General features: G+C 40.1%; 1 protein-coding gene across 3 annotated transcripts in view; it reads left to right on the forward strand.

The window, feature by feature from the left end:
• AMPH (amphiphysin) overlaps positions 1 to 12,907 on the forward strand; it is a 124,582-nt gene extending 111,675 nt beyond the window's left edge. For 2 of the 3 annotated variants that reach the window (XM_058041643.1, XM_058041626.1), the window contains 5 exons: positions 331 to 387; positions 5,263 to 5,400; positions 6,548 to 6,811; positions 9,135 to 9,236; positions 11,738 to 12,907. In XM_058041643.1, coding sequence (XP_057897626.1) covers positions 331 to 387; positions 5,263 to 5,400; positions 6,548 to 6,811; positions 9,135 to 9,236; positions 11,738 to 11,845 — 669 coding nt within the window. In that variant the 3' untranslated portion in view covers positions 11,846 to 12,907. The remainder of the gene's footprint in view (positions 1 to 330; positions 388 to 5,262; positions 5,401 to 6,547; positions 6,812 to 9,134; positions 9,237 to 11,737) is intronic. The other variant, XM_058041635.1, reaches the window with a different exon arrangement.
• The last annotated feature ends 9,442 nt before the right edge of the window (positions 12,908 to 22,349 follow it).

Here is a 22,349-nt window from a genome sequence, read left to right on the forward strand (position 1 = left end):
ATTTGAGCTTGGTGGAGACTGCAAGGTTCCTTATTAAAGAATTCTTCAAAGCTGGTGCTGTTACGAGAATGGTAGTAGTCAAATTGTCCTTAACAGTTCCAGTGGGATGATGATAACATATGTAAAGGGTTTGTTTTAGCACATAAATACTTCTATTTCAGATTATATGAGGCAGAACCTTTCTGCTCAATAGTATATACTAGCTCATTTAGCCATTCATATCATTCCATCCATACATGGCACACTTCCATTAGCTTGATTAATACCAATTTCTCTGCAGCCATTGCTTCAGCATGTGCAAGGTGATGACCATATTTCCTTTTTATACAGGAGAATGTTGAGGCAGGAGATAAGGAGACAACTGGAGCTGCCGAGAAGGAAAGCGAGGTACATATGAATAGACTCAAGTGTGGTTGTGCTTTAATATTTTGAACCATGGCAAAAAATTTGTCATTTGCATGTCATCAATAGGCAGGCCAGTACCATGCAACTGCGACTAGCTGTGGTATGTAAGTCTAACACTGCACAGATATATCTCCACCCATGACATATATTCTAGCTGTAGTATGTAAGTCTAACACTGCACAGATATATCTCCACCCATGACATATATTCTAACATATCACCTCTCATTCAATGCAGGATTTATTTTAGAAGCTGCCTGTTGCAGCAGTATAGAGTGACAAATATTTCAGGGCAGCAGATAAAGCAGCTCCATGGCTAAAGGAGGTATAATGCTGTTTCTATTGACATTTGGAAATACGCTGCATAAATTCCCAGTAGCTCCTACAAATTTCTGTATATTTGTTTACCTAGCCTTTCTGTAAATTTCTTTATTAAAAAAATCCTATGATTAATCATTTCTTTTTCCTAGCACAATATGCCCTGAGCTAAAACAGATACTTGGAAATAATCATGTTATAATTTAGTTTGCTAAGCATAGTCTGGCATTATAAGATACAGTTAAAATCAAATTACAAAGCAAATTAAAAGCTCAGTGACATACTTTAGGCTGTGCATATGTGGACTTGAATGATTGCATGTTGCTTATATTTCTTTAGGGGTGATTAAAGTACTTACTCTGAATCCTTGTGTACTAAAGTGTTCAATGTGTTCAAACTACAATGTGTTCAAATGTGCACAAAGGGCAGCACAAAAGGATTGGTTGCATATTAAACTCAGGAATAGAAATAGGGACTGGGAAATAACTCCTAGTTATTAATCACTCAGGATTTGTATCTCAAGACTAGCAATCTGTATCTCAGTGCTAGCAATCTGCTTTTTTTGTGGTTACTCATTTTGATACCATGATATTTACAAAAATGTCATGAACTGGTTTCAGAACGTGCTACATTCATCTGTCCAGGCTTAGGTTCATTGTCCTGCTATAAAACTGCATTAGGTCTGCTAGAGCCAAGGATATATTTGTGGCTGTAGGGCATACCAGTGTCAGTTGGAAGTGAATTTGGGACTCACTGGTGCTGTATTCCTCACCAGCACTGCCACATCCACATGGAAGCCAGTGGAATTGCATTGGAAGAAAGTGCAGAGTGGGAGTAGTAGATCAAGCCCAGCTTGGTGTGGACTCAGTGCAAGAGTGTTGTGTTGTTCTTCAAGCATTGCCTTGTCACTCCCAACAAGTCTGGTTCAAGAAGAAATATGCAAGAAATGCCTCACAGTTGTGCTAGCACTAAGGCTAAGTCTTTGAAATCTTCCCCCTTTATTCTGATACTACTTGTTCACTCTCTGAGAGTGAATTTGCCCATGTTCTGTTTAAAACAGCTGTTTAAAACAGTATTACTGTATGCAGAAGAGCTGCCATAAGAGATTCAGTTATTTGCTAAGCCAGTATTTGACTGTTAATGGAGTGTGGTCCCTTTGCTACTCTGTAACTTGCATAACCAATTATTGAGTACTACTTCAGAATTTTCCAAGACTTTGCAACTGATGCATTCCCTCAAACTTGATGATTGGTCTCTCTTGACATTAGATAGCTTAGCTGTGATTATAACCAACTGTCATAAAAATTACCCATTCCTGTTCTAAATCCTGCCATGGGGCAAGAACTTCACCTCTGGAAGATGAATGTATCTGAGGGAGCTCCTCTGGAAGCCACAGGCTTGGGCCCCTTCTCCTGGGCTCATTATTGCTACTGCTGAATCTGTGGCATTGTGTTGAGCTAACAGTAATGCTATGAGAGTACAACTGTGTGGATAAGCTGCATCCTGGGTAAAGAAAACTTCACATCTGTGCAATTAAAACAGTTGAGTGGTTCTGTCACACTCCTCATTATACTGGATGATCCTTTTTTTCTTTGCCCCTGTGTGCTTGGTGTAATGGGACAGCTGTCCTAATTTCAATAATTTGAAATTTAGACAGCCAGAGATTGCTAATTTGTAGTACTATTAGACTGCCTAATGTTATTAATTACCTATATAAAAGAGATTTGTAGGATTGGTTTTCAGTGTGAAGTAAGGTAATACAAGTAGCTGTATCTACAAGGATGTGGTTCAACACAGCTGGTTATGAATTCAGCCTTCTGGCCTTTTATTTTCTCTTCCGTCCTAATCAGATATTTGAGGCTGATAGTGAGGTTCATTCTGTGCTACCTCATATGCCTTTTTATAAAAGCTTTTTTTTATAAAAGCATCTAGCTTTTAATGGTTTTGTACTCTAAGACACAAGAAAAATGATTGTGATTGTGAACTATGGTATACATTTAGTGACTCATGACTGCATGCTGTGAGAGTGTCATGCTTTCATTGTGGGGCCATTTGTGAGCCGATTCAAGTAAATTAGTATCCTCCTCCTTAGTAAAATAAAATGGTCCATAGGAATCCAATAAGCAGAAAAGAAGTTGTTGATCTTAATCAGAATAGACAGCAAGACCAGTTTCTGCAGCATACTCTTAGTAATGCATGGTGTCAAGTCAATCTGATGTGCACTTTATTCCCACTATTTCCTAGTAACTTCTTCCAGGACTTTAACATTCATCATTTATTTGTGTATTTTCTTGGATCAAGACTGCTAAAATTGGTAATACTATATGAGTGGCAGACTTGCGTGCCTTATAGGAGAAAATGTCAACATCTGACCTTCTCTGTTGATGTTATTTCCTCTTACAATAGAGCATGCTTCAGCAGCAGCAGTTTCAATTTAAATTGAAGTTGCCCAGTGATTTCTATAAATCCATACAATATTGTCTGTCTTCATGGGTTCCAGGAGGATTTCTTTATCACATCAATTAATAACAGCAAATAGGAGTAGTGGTGAATATTTAATGTTGCTAAAAAACAATGCCTGAACGGTGCCCTTGAACAGTTGCTGAGTTCAGGTAGTGAAGTTAGCTTCATCCACAGGGGAAAGATCAAACTGAGGAAATAAATAGCATCAGACTGTTCACTGGATATCAGAGAGATTACTACTAACTGTGGCTTGACATTGGTACCTTGAAAAGAGTTTTCCTTCAGTGTTTTTTCTTTATCCTTGAGCCATCTGCTGCAAGGTAAAAATTCTGTCTTGAAAATTAGATTAAAACAATGAGTTTCATAATTTACCTTCAACAGTCCAAACCTTAAGATAATCCATTTTAAGTATACACCCAATATGCTACCATAAGCAGTATATAGCAATGCAAGTGTTAGGGGGCTGCATGAATTACAAGCATCTTGGTTTAAGACAGTTTAAAAGGAGAACACTCTGGAATGAGTTACCTCCCTTTATAGGTTCAACCAATCCCTTTCCGCCACTAAGGAATGAATATGAGTAGATACAAGTGAAAAATAACAGTTTACTAATAAATTAAATAGCAACAAACAAAAGCCAACAATAAGTAACTGCTAGATACAAAATAGCTACATCTTATGAACCCTTGAGAACAGAGAGATCCAAAATGCCAGCAAACAGCCTTTCCTGAGATAGCGCCCGACAGGGGCAACTGCATGGGAAAGACAAAGGGGCAGGATGGCGTCCCATCCCTCCCAGGAAGGCAGGAGCTCATGGAGCAGTTCCAGTGGTAGATGAAGACCCGACAGCCCCTCTGGGGTCAGTGCTCTCCTCACAGCCGGAGACAGCAGGGCAGGCAGGGCCAGGCAGAGCAATTGGGCCGGGGCACTCGTGGCTCACAACAGTCTGGGCCAGCGCCAGGGCTGCTGCGCTTCTGTCGGCGCCAACTGCAGATGGGCACCTGCGGGATCCATCCCAAGGCAGCTTAAAGCCTCCGACTTCAGCCTCTCCAACACAAGGAAGAAGACAAAAATACAAAAAGAGAATCCAGAAAGGGAGAAGCCTCTGCTTAAGCAAAGCCCAGGCTGCTAGCAAAGAAAAACCACACATCAGGAGGCAGACTACCTGCCCTGCTAGGGCAGACTGTAACAATGCCCGCGATAGTGTCCTGCCCCAGTTTTTCCAGCTGCAGGGTCTTAAAAAGACAGTAACAATTTCGGGAGCAGATAGATAGGGAATACAATAACCTTTTGAGTTATTTATAATTTACAACTACAAGTAACAGTTTCTGCTGGATGAAGGATTTAGGCTGTTACTTTTCTATGCGCTTTTCATGAGTTTGAATAAATCATGCATTAACTTCTTAACACAGACTGATCAGAAATTATTCAGTCACAGCCAGACTTTAAATGTATCTTTTTATGCTGACATAAGTATAGATCTTTGTGGTTAATTTTTTTCTGATACTTACCTAGACGTAGAATATATTTACTTCTCCTGACATGACCTGATTTTTAAGTCTCTCTGTTAGAAAAGAATGTGTAACTAAGATTACAAGATATTTGAAGCCAGGCAAGGTCTGTGGTGAGGTAGGTGACTAGCTGGAGAAGGCTTGAAGGATCTTCCCAAGAACAGACTCCATTAGCAGGGTCCTATGGACCCCTAGACAGTTTGCAAGCTCCTCCTCCTCCTCTGCAGAAAAATCAGTGGTAAATTTCTTCCACAATACAGCTGAAAGACAAGGGAAGGAAAACAGCTTTGACAAACATTTACTCCACTCAGAACACCTGAGGACTCAGGTAAATGTTGCCTGGTGAGGTTTCATAAATGTCTCTCTCCCACCTTTTAATCAGTTTTTTCTGTACAAGCTTGTCCCCAGCCCTGCTCTTCTCCATAAATCAAGAGGAACACCAGAGAACTCAAGACCATAGGTCAGCATCACACAAGGAGGTCACATAGCAGAGGCTGGCCCATGTTCTCTCCAGCAAGTGTGTGTAACTCGTACCCTGAAAGGTCACTCCCTTCTGTTGTTTTTAGGTGATGCCTGTTGGTGAGAGCACTACGGTGTCCGAAGACAGTGCAGCTGTGACAGCAGGAGCTGCCACCACTGAGCAGGAGGATGTTGCTGAAGGTGACAAACCTCAGGGAGAAGAAAAAGAGGCTGATATGTCTCAGGTAACTCATGTCAGTGCATGGGAGAGTGTGTTAGGGGAATCAGGACAGATTAAACAGCCTGAGAGAGGCAAGGCTACTGCAGCTCTGTGCCCCCAGGTTCAACCAGTACAGGTTCAACCAGCAGCAAGATTGATGTTCTCTTGGGATGGCCCTAGAAAGGTCTCACACAGGGTATCCTTTCTTTGAAGTCCTTACTTTGGGTTGTGCTGATAACATTTATCACATAACAGGGCTTTCTGGAGAAATAGGCAGAGAAACAATTGGATTTTTCTTATATCCTGGCATCATGTCCTATCAATTGCATTACTTTGTTTCCTGTAAGTCATGGTGGTCAAGCCATGTATCCATATCTGGCCTGCTGCCATTTCCTCTGCAACCTCTGAGGAGCTGACAAACACCTGCTAGAGCAGACCCTGTAGCTGAGCAGCCAGTTACCACCTGATTTCATTGCATATTCTATTTCATCTGTGCTCCAGGATAAGATGGTTTGGAAGATGATCTATGACCATTTTTCTTTTCAGGTTGGGTGCTACAAGAAGTTTTGTTAAATGCTTTTTTGCTGGGATTCATGATTGGTCAGATGCTGCTTAGATTTTTTTGCTTTCTCTGTTCCCAGTTACATTGTTGTAAATCAGGAGAGATCCCTTCAGTCAAAGAAATAGGTCATATTTCCTTCTTTCTATCTGTCTTACCTTCTATCACTATTATCCTGCTGACTTCAATTTCCAAATAAAACCAGTACTGTGATTACTACTACTGGCTTCACTCAAACTTGCTGAAACTAAAGAGCAGAGTGAAGGAAAAAGGTGTAGTGATTTCCAGGAATGCTGAAAATAATAAAAATTCTCTGTAGGTAGCTCAAGCTACCTACAGAGAATTTTTATTATTTAGTGCAATAATGTGTAAAGTAGGTTTAGGAGGACTAAGGGGAGCAGTGATAAAAGGGAGGGGATTATTCCTTGACATTCTTGCACAAATACTGTTTTCTGTCTTAATAATTCATGGTAGAGAAAAATAGAAATTCTCATCCCCATATATGCCCTATGCAATAAACAAACGATAGTGTTTTCCTGCTCGAAATAGAGTACTAAACAGTTTTATATTTCTTTTCTGTGGGGGGGTTGTTTTTTGGTTTTTTTTCCCCCAGGAAAAGGTCAGCAGCATCCCTGCAGTAGTAATAGATCCAGCATCAAACAACGAGGGGGAGGGAGAACACGAAGTCGTCATGGATGAGTCCAAAGATGCCACAACAGAGATGGGCGCTCAGATCACCGACGCTTCTCTCAGTGAAACTTCCCAATCTGGAAATGATCAGAAACCTGCTGAAGAAATCCAGGCTGTACTTTCTCAGGATCAGCCCGTTCCAGCAGAAGATGCAGCTTCAGCAATGCCACCTGGTTTTCTCTATAAGGTCTGTTTCTCCATTCTTATAGATATCCTTAGCTTCTGTGGATGAGTCTTGTCTGCACAGGTAGTGTTGTGATTTGTTGAGGGCAAAGGATTCTTAGTTTATCAGCCACATATATGCACAAATACATGCAACTACAAGTGTAATATTGTGTTGTTGCTTCATAAATAAAGTCTGAGAAGATACATTTTCTGCATGCTTGTTGCTGTGCATATATTACGTAGCTATAAGATTCATTGAAGTACAAGAACACTTGAATCTCACCAAATGACTGCTGAAAATTAATATATGAAATAAAACTGCATTGCTGCATAGTCAATCAGGAATATTGTTGATATATGCTAATTATGTATCTGATATGCTAACAGTATATTTGATCTCTAAGGTCCCTTGCAAACCCAAAGCATTCTATGATTCTATGATCATTAAAAAAATGGCCTTTTTTCTGGCCTGAAAATCTTTAGTGGAAGTACTGACTCTATTGAAACCCATGGCTGCAATTAATGGTAATGAAGCCAAAATGTCATTCAGTAACTTTACTAATAATATAAACTATTATGGTAATCAAACAGAAAAATTTAATGAGGCATAAGAGAAGTTCTTTCCTTGGCTGGCAAAACCCCCAGGGTTTCCTGGTTCACAAGATTCTTTGAAAATACTTTTCATTTAGAATCACTGAGCAGCAGAAAAAACTCCTTGAGGATGGATGAACTTTACATGCTTCCTACTATAATTTGCATAGTTCAGACTAATTAGTCCCATAGCACTCTCTAAGTATGCCATTCTTTTTGGTCTATTCTCATTGCTCAATATTTTCTGCAAACTTTGTGGATAGCAGTAGGGTAAAGGTAAACACTATCATGCAACTCAAACATGCTGTCATAGTTAATCTTTTGCTTTTCATCCCACTCTCTAGGGTCAGACATAGAGAAGGAGAAGCAAAATATATGCTTTCAATCTGGTTCCCAATGCCACTTTCTTTCATAATTGCAGAGTTATCGTGGAGCTGTCTGTGCCTTGAGAAAATTAGACTAGCTATCTTTTAAGGAGATGAAACCATTTACTTAAAATGGTCTGTTACAATGACATGCTGATCTTGCCAATGTTTGAATGCTCACCCCTTTGAAATGCAGATATTTTTGGTCATATACCCATCTGCTGGTAAGTGGGAGTTCCAAGGCAATCATGAAGTAGGGTTCCCATTACTCACCTCTTGGATCATCTATTGCAATGGGTACTGTATATCTGACTCAAATGTTTATAGATATTCACAAGAAGAGTAATACAACAATGGCCACAACAAGAGAATGAGAGAATATAAAGTTTTTGAGAATATTTCTCAATTTTATTTGTAAAATCCTGCCACCCCTCTCGCAAATCTTGTCATGATAATGGGGAATGGAAGGCAGTTCCTTACATGGGAAAAATGACAGTGACAGGCCTTGTCCAAGAGGCAGGACTTGTGGAATGTTGCCTTATAATCTGTCCTTGAGATCTTGTAATCTTGGGGAAGGATCTTAAGTTTCTTCTAATAGTCTCAGGAAAGGAAATTATCCTTAACTTGTCCCTGCTTCTAAGGAAATGCATTAAAAACTGACATGAATCAATGTCTTTATTATCAATTTATGCCAGATCAAAGGAAGTGGTTCTGTTATTGTGAGATCCCACCTGGAGTGCTACATAGAGTCCTGGTGTCCCCAGCATAAGAAGGATATGGAATTGTTGGAACAAATCCAGAGGAGGGCCAAGGTTGATAAGAGGACTGGAACAGCGCCACTTCGAGCACAGGCTGAGAAAATTGGGGCTGTTCAGCCTGGAGAAGAGAAGGCTCCATGCAGAACTCATGGCAGCCTTCCAGTATCTGCAGGGGACCTACAGGGAAGCTGGAGAGGGACTCTTCATCAGGAACTGTAGTTCCTTGTAGGACAAGGAGCAATGGGTACAAATTGAAAGAGGGAAAATTTGGATTAGGTATTAGGAAGAAATTTTTACTGGGAGAGTGGTGAGACAGTGGAACCAGTTACCCAGGGAATTGGATGTGGATGCCCCAGTCCTGGCAATGTCCAAACCAGGTTGGATAAGGCCTTGAACAACCTCGTGTAGGGTGTCTCTGCCCAAGGCAGGGGAGGTTGGGACTAAATGACCTTTAAGGTCCATTACAACCTGTTAGCATTCCATGATTCTATGATAATTTGAATGCACTTGTCTATAGCCATATGTTTGCATAAAGATGATTTTTGTTTCAGTCCAGATTTAACAGGTAATTTTGTTAAGAAAATGTCTTCATTTAGATCACATCTATATGTGTGGTGTTTTTTTTCTTTAGGTTGAAGTTTTACATGATTTTGAGGCAGCTAACAGTGATGAGCTTAATTTAAAACGAGGAGATATTGTGCTAGTGATTCCTTCTGAGACCACAGCTGATCAGGTAAAAACATGGTTCTTCCTTTTGTTGCCACTTTTCTTTGTCTCAACTTTTTTTCTTACAGGTTATAGTTAATGGAAATGTGTATTCAAAATTATGTTCCTGTAAGAAAACACAAAGATTTTACTTATGCCTTTGTATGTAGTTTCATTTGAGCTAAATGGCACAATTGACTATACCTGAAGTCACAGATACATGTTATTAGCAGGATCTGACCTCTGCATATTTTATAGGACTTTTTTGTGCTACATTGCATTTTATACTGACACACAGGTACACAAAGATTTCATGCAGAGGATGACCTACAAACTCTGTTACATTGTTCTATATCATCTTGTCATCATTCCAGTAGAATTGAGTACATGCTCCCTAAATGTTCAGTTTTTATGTGTGATTTGTAGAAATAGTGCAAATTCACCCACAGAGAGCACTGAATGCACACAAATTGGAGTGTCCTACAGCCTAAAGGTATAGAGATGCTGCTCTGTGTTAGGTGCCTCTGATAAAGATAACTTTGCCCCTCAGAAGCCTGAATCTGAATTAAACAATACTTTAATTTAATTTAAGGCATATAATTTTGTTCTAACATTGTATTTCAGGTGAATTTTTAAACAATTTTATTCCATATGTTAAATTGAATTGCAGTGAAGTATGTTGATTTTGGCTGCTGCTTTAAAAGAGAAGACTGTAATGTACCCTATTAGCACCAGCCACTCCATGGGCTTCTGTTAGTGCCTGTGGTGTTGGTAAGAAGCCTCCCAATTGATTTGGGGGTTAAGGAGTGGGGGACTGGATCCTGCCTGTTCAGGTAGCCAAGAGCACTGCTCTGAAAGAAGAATATCTCTTAAAATAGGCCTAAATGCTAATGCCCTAAGCATATATGAGCCCTGAGAAATGTGTTTGAAATTGTTTTGCTGGTTGATGCTGTTCGAAGTTAGGTAATTATCAGTCCTCTCAGCTGTGCTTTCTTTAATTCAGGATACAAATTCTTGGCTTTTGTGAGTGGGGTTTTTTTACTTATTTCAAAACAAAATATTTACACTACAGCAGATACATAACTCTTTTTTTTGGAATGAAATCTATTGTCCTGACTCAAATCATGCTGTCTTACCTCATAGGCAGTTCAATTGATTTCACTGTCAGTGTTTGCAGAATAGGACACTACTCTAAGGATAGCAAAATATGGTCTCTGACTTAGTCTATTTTTTGCTAGGATATTGGGTGTTAAAAACATGATAATGCTTGGTGAGTCCATGAAGTGTAATTCTTCTTCTGGTATGCACTGAAATTCCCATTAGCATTAATTGAAGTAAATTGTGTGCAGTGATGGAGAAAATAAACCTTGATGTACTCATGTTTCCGAAGCCATTCTTTTCTTATATTTATTGCGCATTACATATTTCCCCTTCATGTTTAACATCACCATAAAGCTCAATACTTTTGTCTTTTGCCAGATACTTGGTTGATTTTTATAAAGGCTTATCTTTGTTATTCTTTATTCTCCTTTAAAAATGACCTGTCTAAAGCCTTAATTCCAATACATCTGGTAACATCAACCTCCATTTGAAGAAAACCAGCCCCACACAGTGGCTTTTTCCATTAGACTTGCGTTTAAGTTATTATCCAGTAAAACTGTGTATTCCTTTCTACACTCTATACTGCCTATGCTGAAGAGCTGCAGTTCCTCTGCCTCTTAGATATTCCACATGCCTCACTTAAATGTACACAGTCAATGTCACAGATAAGCTTGATCTGCTTTAATGATGCTTATTTGGGGGCAGAGAGCCCCCACCAGCACACAGAGCCCCCCCATAATCATGATTTGATAGTGTATGTGGTGATCTGTTCAAGCTGTTCTATCTGCATATGTACTGTCTGTACAGTAATAATATGACAATATTAGAAGTTCTGTTTGCCATGGCTTTTGCTTTTCTTTAAAGGAAAAAGATACAGAGTTTCTTAGTGAGATGAGAGTAGATTGGTCATTTTTTTAAATACCAAATTATTTTATTCTAGGTAGAATATATCACACTTGAGAGAATCCAGTACTTTCCAATATGAAATCTCTCTTTTGTTTGCTTGGACAGCTGCTGATTTATTGAAATTCTGCTTATCAAGTCCTGGTTTATGTTTCCAGGAGTTTTTTGAAAAAGAATTACATACTTTCTAGACATAGTAACTCCTGAGACTGCAAGAACTGTTCTTTCTTCTGACTGTTGATACATGAATGAGAGAAAAATATCTCAGAGGAAAAAAATTAGGATTCAGAACTATTCTTCCCCCACCTAGATGGGCTAAAGGCTATCGTGTGCTTGCAGTCACTTGGTCTCACAAAATTGTAGTCTGGTAGAACAGAGAAAACTATCTGTGCAAAATTAGAGGCAGCTTTTTAACCAAAACACCAAATCCTTTTAGCCATGTTTTTCTGAAACATCTTCAGTCTGAAGATCATAGTGAGGAATGGGATACCTAAAATTTAAGAGTCTCTGTCTTTTTCGTTGCAGGAGGCTGGCTGGTTGACTGGCATTAAGGAATCCGAGTGGCTTCAGTACAGAGATGCAAATAGTTATAAAGGACTTTTCCCAGAGAACTTCACACGCCATCTGGAGTAGTTCTCCCAGGCAGACAAATGTAGTATGAAGCTCAGTCAGTAGGTTTTTAACCTCTTTGAAACACAGGAGCCCACCTTTTTGTTGTTTAAGCTGTTGATGGTTTACAGACTGGTGCCAGACAAAGCTAGTTGAAACATATCAAATGAGCATGAGTGCAAACAGTTAAGCTGTAATTTCTGAAGCAGTACATGGGAAATAAAAAAAACAGATAAAAATGAAATGTCCTTATTTGTTCACGAGTATGTGGCGACAGGTTTGTTTGTGCTTCGTCAGAGCTATGGTGATCCTGTATTTGATCCTTTCCCAAGAAATCTGAAATTAGCTTCCTCAATACCAAAACCTTAACTTCTCTGCACTAAGTGTATTGTATTCCGTTGCACTGCAGAAGATTTAATTAAATATCCTGTAGTTAAAAGGTCAAACTATTACAAGTTCCATATGTTAAAAAGGTAGTTAACTACTGCAATGTTTTTCAGTGTTATTTTTGGACATGCATAATATATATACACAAGGACTTATATGTGTATATATAAGTGCATATGGCTATATGCATTTTCACAACTTCATTGTAGCTCTTTGGCTGTGTAGTATCATCCAGTACATGCATTGCTTTTTCATTGTCTGGCATTACAGGAAACAGTTTTGTTCAAAGCAAAACTAACTACTCCATTGCCAAAACATGATACAATATCTGTGTTTGTAATGTGGAATTTTCATTCTTAGATGATGAATAACATCATGTTCAAAGCCGCTAACCTTTGAGAAGGCATGGCTCGGTCTCCTCTTCCAGCTGCAGTAGTTACAATGAGATAACCTGGAGGGGGGAGTTGTTATGATGCTAATCTATACTTTTTTATTTAATTGGCTGAATACATTTTCAAAAAGAAACAGAACTAATCTCTGAGAATAAATAAACACAATATATTTTCACTATATGTATTTATGCAGCATACCTTCACAGAACCTTTTAAAGTAAGATATATATATCCTGTATCAAAAAGTCATCTGTAACTTATGTTTTCCAGTGCTGTGTCATTAAAAATAAACCTTTGGTCCAAAGAAGCTGTTTCTTCTGTGGTGCTTTTGAAGTTTTGTAAGTCATATAATCCATATAATCTAGTTATATAATCTAATCTTAATTTAATACCTCTTTTTTCCAAAGGAATATAGCATAACAGGTGCAACCTCTAAATTCTTGTTCTCAACCCAAGTTGTGGCTAGAGTTCCAAAAAGTCCGAACCCCAGCTCAGTATGTCTCTCTGCTGCTCTTCCTGTTCCTAGCTCTGACCACCAGCTAATATCTGTGCAGTGAGAAAGGGAGACTGTCTGTATTTAACCATCACTCAGCTGAAGATCTCTGTCTCTTATTGATTCTTCATTTGCTCACTTTTTTCATAAGTAAGTTTTCTATAAATCTGCTCCATTGTGTTTGCTGAGGCATGGAAGCTGCAAATATTTAGGAATATCTATATTTTCCTAGGAATTCAGTTATTTTTCATTAAACATTTGTCATCTCGTATGCAAACAATATCTGTTTCTACTCCATTCCTAATTTGCTAAATCTCAGTTGAAGAAACTGTGCCTCTTGAAGAAGAGGAGGGTTGATTTTTTCTCTGTTTTTCAGGGTCTCTCTCAGTAGGTTTCACAGGTAAGTCCAGTGACAGCTGTGTTTTGTGAAGAAGCTGAATGGCTCAGTTGTGACAGCTGGGATTTTGGATTTGAAATATCCAGTGAGTCTAAGGAGGTTACAGGAAAGCATTCTGGTTTTCTGTTCTTTCCTTCAACGGGTTTGATCTAGGGCCAAGAATCTCTCCAAGGACAAAACTTGCTTTCAGTTTTCTTGTTACAATAAATTCCAGACTTCAACACGCCATTTTGAGGTGGTCATAATAACCTATTACACTTGGTTTACAGTGATACTCGTGATAACCTCCAGGTACCTTCTTGCTTAACTGCATCTCAACACTTACATTTCAGTAATGGCTGCTTTACATGTCACTGGAAAAGCCCAGCACTGTACAATGGAGCTTCATTTTCCCTGTGGACACCATGTCACCACCTCTTTGAAAGGGACCTGTGTCAAGTGAGATTGTTATGTGTGACAGTCCTAACCCTAAGGTCATCATGATCAGACCAAGGCGTTGCTATGATCAGCCAAATGTATTCTTTTACCAGGTGTCCATCACATGCAGTTACTATTATTAGGGGCCCTCTTGGTTTTATAAGTATTGACATCAAATTCAAACACCTTTGGTCTTGATTCTTCTAATCTCCTTGGTCACAGCACAATGTGACAGATCCACAGAGGGTTTTGAATACACTTAAGATTGTACATAGATAGGAAAGTTCTCTGGCCTATAGCAAAGAGCTTTCATGGTACTGTCGTCATTTGTTGGCAACAAGATGCACTGGTAATGTTCCAAAAGCTGTGGCATCACTCATGTTGTGTAATTTAAATGTTGCAGGTTACTGTGTACATGGCATTCTGACATTATGTCTTCATATCTCACATACATAACTCAGAGCCACAAGTGTCTTGCAGAAAGGATGAGGAAAATTATTGTTTGCAAAATTCCATATACTAGGATGATACACTCTTATGTCTACAGCTCATGAGGTGAGTCCTGTGCTGTAAGTGTATTTCTCTGTGATCTATAAAACTTTATTCTATGACAAGCAAGGGAAATACTTTCCACTATGTACTGCTGTTACATACATGATACACTTGTGTTACACTGCATTAACTGGAGTTACACTCTATCTGAAATTATATTAGCCCAAAATTATTTCTCCCTTTACTTGAATTTTTTTTTAATTTACAGTGTTGCATTTGTCAAATTACTCAATTTTGTGCTTTCAGAATTGTAAAACTCATTGTTTCTTGGTTTCTCTAGCGGCTTATTTATGCCTAAGAGAGCATATGCTACTAACCTTTTTGAGCAGGTGTAGTTTATAATTCTACATAAAATAAACCCTTGAAAGATTTAGAGATCCAATCTCCTGATCCCACAGACTGATCATTCATGGTATGGTCTTTAAAGAAAGACAAAGTAACTGAAGATAGAGGACTATGGAACATGTTGTGTGAGTAAACAAATAAATTTTCTGTATTTGCAGCTCATCTATCTGGTTAACGACCTTTCCTGAATAATGAAAACTGCATAAGCTGAGCAACACTTCTGTCCTTTCTCTTCTCCTCCTCTCCCTATCTTGCTTCATCTCTTCCGCTAGGTGCATCTGTCCCTGCCACAGAAGGAGAGGAGGCTGAGGGGTACAGTCCTACTCAAATAGCATGGTGTTCAATTCCAGGATGTTCTGATTACTGATGCCCTAATTATCAGAGAGATGTTAAATAAATCAAAGTCTCATTAAGCTCATTCTTAACAAAAATTTTGTAGTGTCTTGCTGCCACAGAGAAAAAGGCCATCAAAAGAAAGCCACTGTGATGGATATTTTAGATGGATGGGATTGGGAAGGAGCAACCATTGGCTGAAGAACACTTTACAAGGTTGTCACGTCTGCTCTGTGCAGGCAGAGCATAAGCAAGTAGCAGGCATAAGTACCACAGTAGCCTCAAACCCACAACAGTTTGCTGTTTGAAGTACAAAATCATATTTTATTGTCACTTTTAAAAATAGATTTGAAAGATCTCTCTTTTCCCAGCTGCAAGTTCACATGAGCGAATCTACCATCTTCACCATTCTTTGACTTTTAACCCTTTTGTCCCGACAGTCTTCATCCATATAATTTGAGCTCTGATGCTTTGTGCATCTTGTCTCTACCAGCATCTCAAGTATTTCCCTCTTTTCACTCTGGCCTGTTTAATCAGCACAGAAGCATCACACAGGGAAAAATGCAGCACTTTCCAAATGGTTTCTCCTGTAACCAACAGGAAGACCTCTTAATTAGCATTAATTTGCAAAAGCTGAAATTATCTGTAAGAGGGTTGTACTGCATATTCAGATGCTTAATAGCAGTTAAAGGAAACTTTAATGAAAGAAAAGACCCAGACAGTAATAGAAGTACCACTCTGTGTGTATGCAGGCTTTCTATCCAGCCACAGGCACTAAATGCAATGCAGATAACAACAAAGTACTGTGTAGCCACCAAAACTTGAGTCTTCAGGAGCCAATGGTACTCATATCTGCTGAAGACAGTCCAAAATGCAAAATCCTCTATGTTCTCAGCCTGGTTTCAGAGGAGAAAAGAGGCTGGGGTTTCTTTTGGTGCTGTCAGAGCGCAGGCTTTGATGAGAACCAGATGAACCCCCGGTCACTACTAGTGCCTTTGTATTTGCCTAGACAGACTGCTTGAGGTACAAGGTATCATTGGACCAAGAACATCAAAGCACTGGAAATGTAAGTAGTTATGTACTTAAATTATTACATTTCCAATGTACATGCTGCAAAGGAGAAGGTTAAGATAGTCCAGATTTGCAAATTTAATTCATAAGAAAGTCAACATCTCTGTATTAAAGCTTTTTAAATTAAACATCTTGACCTGCAATGGAAGGAAGAATCTGGCTGTATGTCAGTGAATGAAAAAAGAAACAAAACATGCAATTTTGAAGAATTAACTGTGCAGGTTAACACATAATTGCCAAATGATGGGGTATACTGGGGTTGCATGGCCTGCAGGCTTCTGTAAGAAGCTGCTGGAAACTTCCTTCATGTTTGGCAGAGCTAATCCCTGGTGGCTCCAAAGAGGGATGTGCTGCTGGTCAAGACTGGGCTAGTTGGAAATGGTGGTGATGCCTCTGTAATTACAGATTTAAGAAGAAAGGAGAAAAGTTACTGCACAGTTGTCATTGTGGCCAGAGATGAGTGGGGTGACAATATGGGAGAGGAAAAACTCTGCAGACACCAAGGTCAGTGGAGAAGGAAGAGGAGGAGGTGCTCCAGGCACTGGAGCTAGGATTCCCCTGCTGCCTGTGGTGCAGACCATGGTGAAGCAGCTGTGCCCCTGCAGCCCATGGAGGACCAAGGGGATGCAGAGATCCACATGCAGCCCATGGAGGAGCCCATGCCAGAGCAGGTGGATGCCCGAGAGGAGACTGTGACCCTGTGGGAGGCCCATGGGAGAGAGAAGCCCACTCTGGAATAGCCTGTCCTTCAAGAACTGCACCCTGTGGAAGAGTGACCCATGCTGCAGCAGTTTGAGGACTGTGGGATGGGCTCACATTACAGCAGTTCACAGGGAGCTGCTGCCCATGAGATGCACTCATGCTAGAGAAGTTCCTGGAGAATTGTCTCCTATGGGAGGGACCCCACAATGGAGCAGGAGAAGCACTCCTCTCCCTGAGCAGTGAGTGAGCTGACCATAACCCCTATTCTCTGTCTTCCTGCCCTGCTGGGGAAGGAGGTACAGCAGGGAAGGAGGGAGGGTAGGGGAAAGGTGTTTTTAAGGTTTTATTTTACTTCTTATTATCCTGGTCTGATTTTATTTAGAAATAAATTTAAACCAAATCTCTGTGTTGAGTCTGTTTTGTCCATTGCCCTATTCAGTGAATGATCTCTCTCCATTGTTATTTCAAGCCATGAGAAAATTTTAATAAATTCTGTTAATTTTTTTTGTTACATTTTCTCTCCCCTGTCCAGTTTGTGGCGGGTAGTAAGAGGCCAGATTGGGTGGGCACCTGGCATCCAGCCAGCCTCCACTACACAAAGTCATGCAAAATTCTCTGAGTGGCTAAAATCTGACAGACCTGTCAGGGTTCTGTAACTCCCGTGGTGTCATAGAGATACACACAAAAGTGGAGGTTGTCAATAGTCTTTAGCAGAGATTCAGAACCCTGTGTTTTAAGTCGGTAAGATGCTTCACGTGAGAGGCTGTACAAATACTGAGGATCTTTAGGCATCTCCTAGCCCAAGAAAGAATATCACACTACTGTCCACCTAAAAAGAACTCATGCAAATTTAAAAGACAGATGTTAAATAGTTTTGCTTAAAAATCTCAGAGTAGGAATCCCTGGCCTATGGATTGCACAGCTACTCGCAAAGAGCTTCTGAGAGTTTTACTCCTTCACACCCAGCAGAGGGTAGTAGATGCTAGAATTTTCATTGGCCAAATAAACTGTCATTTGGCTCAATCTTCAGCTATGAGTTTGTTTCATTAATATCTCTCATTATCTGAAGTTGGCTAATGTCTGCAGCCACATACAGCAAATTCAGTGCCCTACCAGAAAAAAAAAAAAATCTGTTTTATGCATGCTAACTGGCTTGTTCAATCTGCAGGCAAACAAAGACAGAAAACTACTTTATCAAGCTGCAGCTCAAGTAACTAGAGCAACACATCCTTGAATTTCATGCATGTTGAAAGATATTGTGTACCAAACATGGTAAATCTGCACCAAATAAGTTGTTCAGCTGGTTCAATTCAAAGTGATAATGTTGGTTTTAGAGAAAAAATAATTTTACATGCTACTTCTGCTTTAAATAGTTTAATAGTCTACCTGTGGTTAAGTAAATAACTAAATTATTAGTTGCAGGAAAGTATTTTGAAACAACCAAGAAAAGTTATCTTTCAGGATTATGTAATATGCCCTGCCATTGCAGAAGGTCCTAGGAATATTTAAAATAAGCTAAAGTGCCCAAGGGCACTTTATACTAAAAGATGCATTTTATACAAAGGATGGAAAGATCAAGAGGGGGCAAACAAGCCAGAAGACACCCCCCCCCCCAAAAAAAAATATCCTTAGGGGCTGGTTCCCAAAGGGATGCCTCTCTGGATGGCTCCGCACGTCTTCTGCTCAGCAAAGGCTATCATCATCCTGTCAGCAGCAGCCTCATTGTGGCAGCTCACAACCATGTACCCCCATTTCCTCCTAGCCCACAACCTCCATGCTGGAGCCTCAGTGCTGCTGTCCTGACAGCCATCCCAGCCATCCTGGCCTCTCCAAGCTAAGAAAAGCAGTGATGCTGAGGCTGGTAAGAGGATGAAATTCTAAAAACATATTTCCAGATGGCTTCCCTTAAGGTTGTCAAGCCTGGCAGCAGTTCTCTTTGCTCTGCAACAACTCCGGAAATATTGGTAGGTAGTGGGCAGCAAGTCCTATCAGCATAGTAAAGAATGGACTGATGAAGTAACTTGGTTTCCAGCGTTAAACACTTTGAGCAGAGCTTAGCAGGTTTACTGATTTGCAACTTCATACCATTTTTTGACAGACTTAAAACTCTCCGTAATAAAATGGCAGGGGAATGAGTTTGAAATTTAATGTAATTATGTTCTCATCAAGAATGATCAGATGAAAACAACATCTGCTTTACACAACTTTTCTTCATCTATTCAAAGATTTTGCTCTTTAGAAATGACCTTTTGAGCAAACCCTCACGCCCTGTGAAACTACTGAAAGATTTATTTTTGTGGTCAGTTGCTTTGAGCTTATTACCAAATGGTCACAAAATGCAGTGACTCTACAGGTAGATGCAGGGGGTGACACCTTAGCAAATGCTGTGATAGTTTATTAACATGACAGATTTCGAAACTGAGTCTTTTCTTTCATCCAGTTTGAACGCTTGAAGACTGCAGCAATTTGTATTCACTTTGAAGGGGGTAGAATTAAATATTTTTGCTTTCAGTGCTGAGGGAGAAGCTGGCAGTCATACCATAGTCATGATTGCTCATGGCTGTTAATGTGCCCAGGTTAACACAGGATGTCTTTCCCTGTAACTATGAATGTGGCTAGAGATATGTGCATACGCTTTTGGCACACCTTTTGACATGCTTTAAGGTGTAATAATATTTTTCCTACATCTGAGTAAGTATCAGCACCTACATCAGTGCATCTGATCTGCACTAATCAGATATTCTGCTTTAATCCTGAAAAGGTCCAAACTTTGCTCTCCTATTAATTTTATCATACAATGAAAATAGGGTTATCTTTATGTTCAATCTGGCCCTTTGTCATTAGCCTGCTAGATACAATCTCATTAGTAGTACTCCAGGCAGGAACCACACTGCTCTCCAAACAGAACAGAGAACCAACTATCTTAAACAAAACCCCCCATGTCATAAAAGGAACATTTAGCAGGAACTTAATTCAGTTGTTGTGTTTGCTGTCATGGTTATGTCTGTCTGTGAGTGACCCACTGCTGTGTTTGGTGCTTCAGAAGTAATGTCTGTGAAACCATGCCTACCTCTGGGCAGTTATGCTCCCAGTCAAAAGACAAAAGAGATGAAGCCTAGGGAAAGGGTGCAGAATTACTAATTTCTTTCAAGTGTGGCACTTCAACACAGAGAAGTTTCTGGCAGGGTATCATCAAGCCAAGGTGAGCTCATGGCAGCCTTCTCCACTGCTACAAGTCCGAGATTTTGCCACTGACCTGGGAGTAGCCAGAGAGGGAGAGGGGTCTGGAGGTTAGGCTCCAGCAGGGCTCTTTTATTGTGGCTATACAGCATGTATGACCCTCCTTCACCATTGCTTTACTGTAAAATTGTAAAAACCCCTTGATTTGTAAAAACTATATCACTTCTCACTCAAACACAACTGATGTGTTCACTGATTATGTCTCAGACACTGGGTGGCACAGGAGATTTAATGGGGTGGGGTGAAGGCAGGTTGCTAATTGTGTTATGCTTTATAAGATAAAATGGGAGGAGTATTGATGCCTTGAGGGGCTGAACGTGGAACAGAGACTAGACATTGGAAGGCTTAAAGGATACACCTTGGGCAGTACAAGAGCCTGTCAAGAGCTACACCCAAGATGGATCCAAAATGGTCACAAAATGGACGACCAGTCACAAGGCCTCACACTTTTATAAGTTTTGGTCCATTTGCATATTGGAGTTAGTTGTCCAATTATAGCTTCAGGTTATGAAGTCCCATCCTCCTTGTCTGCCTCTTCTTCAGTTCCCTGTTGTTTATACCTTTTGGCCTGAGGCTTGTAATGGTAGTCCTCGGTCTCAAGCTGGAAGAGGATTGTTTTGTCTACCTACCCTGAGAAGAGATCCTACCAACATTTAATATGATGCTAAGAGCTACACCCCTAAGCAGCTCAAAATCCGAAAAATATGAAAGCTAAAGCTTAAGACATCAGTATTAGCCATTTGGAGCTGTGCTCTCTGCCCATGATGAGAGGAAGTATGCACAGGAAGAAGTGAAATCATATTGTGGAGAAAGATAAGACCCTGGGCACAAAGTATTGCTCCCAGGATATATGGACATTGTTTCTATTTTTATTTATGATCTCCTACTCATATCCTGGTACACTGGACGCCTTACCACTGTTATGTCATCACACAATGTCAGACTAACCTGCAAGCATGTCAACTATGTTAAGTAAGTTTAAAAACGCCTAGGCTAGCTGTCTAAATGCACAGATGTCTGAGCACTCCCTATCTCAGGCAGTGCAACAAGCAAAGGACAGAGGACAGGGAAGAGGGCACGGTCACACAAAGGTACATGTAGCCAGTTTGGGTTTGGGAAGGTTTGCTAGCTGGATGCCAGGAGAATAAAGCACATCTCTGTCCAGTAAGACCTCTGTGGGTGCTTCCCAGTTCTCAAAAACTTGTCCCTCAGTCAATTCTCTGTTATTAGCAAGAAGAGTCATGGGGGTCTCAGAAATAGCCATAACCTAGCACAGAGAGGCAAAGCAGAGAAAGATGCGGGTGCCTAACACGCAAAACATCAGCATAGTGACTTGTTCTGATTACCGTCTTCCAGGCACAGGCAGCATTTGTGAATGACATCATCAAGTTTTCATATCAACACACACCTCTTTTTTTTAACAGGAAATTAGGCTAACATGATTTAAAAATCATTTGTCTCTTCACCAATTAATTTGACTTTTTGAGGGGGAAAGTTATATATCTAGGGGGTTTTTATCTCATCACAGAGATAAAAATAGAGATACTGGGATCACATCAGAGATGCTGATCCTAGTATCTCTGAACTTCCTTTTCTGAGGAGCCACAGCAGAAGTAGATAAAATTACAGGCTTCTTTAAAACCTTCCAATCTTGTCTCTGGCCTTCTAAGTATATGGTATTTATTAGCTATTCTTAAGGGTGTCAGAATATATTTCTTCTTGGGCTTATATCACACTTCCATTGTCACCCAGCCTACTTGTATATTTTAATATCCACAATGTCCTATTACCCAAGCCTCAAATTCAAATTACACTTGGCAGATAACTTGTGCACAAATACCTTGATTACCCTGTGTGATGGTTGAGAAATGTGTGCAATATAAGCCAGAATGTGGAGAAAAGCTTTTGCATTTCTCTTCCTCCTTATATTGTGCAGCACTCTGTCTTTACCAGCACAAGCAGGAGTAAAGCTCAGATTCTCTTCCTCATGGATGGGCTCCCTGTATTTGAGGATGCCTCCTTGAAGCCAGAGATGGGGATTTCTTAATGCAACTTCATCACTGCTGCATTCTCTGTGCTCTGCCTTCAGGTCTGTTCTGGGCCCTTTACCAGCCCTTTACTAGGAGCCAGCCTCCATCACACAGCCCAGTCACTCCCAGAGGACACTGTCAAGTTTATCTGCAAAGTAACTGGTGGTCA

The sequence above is a fragment of the Melospiza georgiana genome, chromosome 1 (genome assembly GCF_028018845.1).
Source record: "Melospiza georgiana isolate bMelGeo1 chromosome 1, bMelGeo1.pri, whole genome shotgun sequence".
Lineage (NCBI taxonomy): Eukaryota > Metazoa > Chordata > Aves > Passeriformes > Passerellidae > Melospiza > Melospiza georgiana.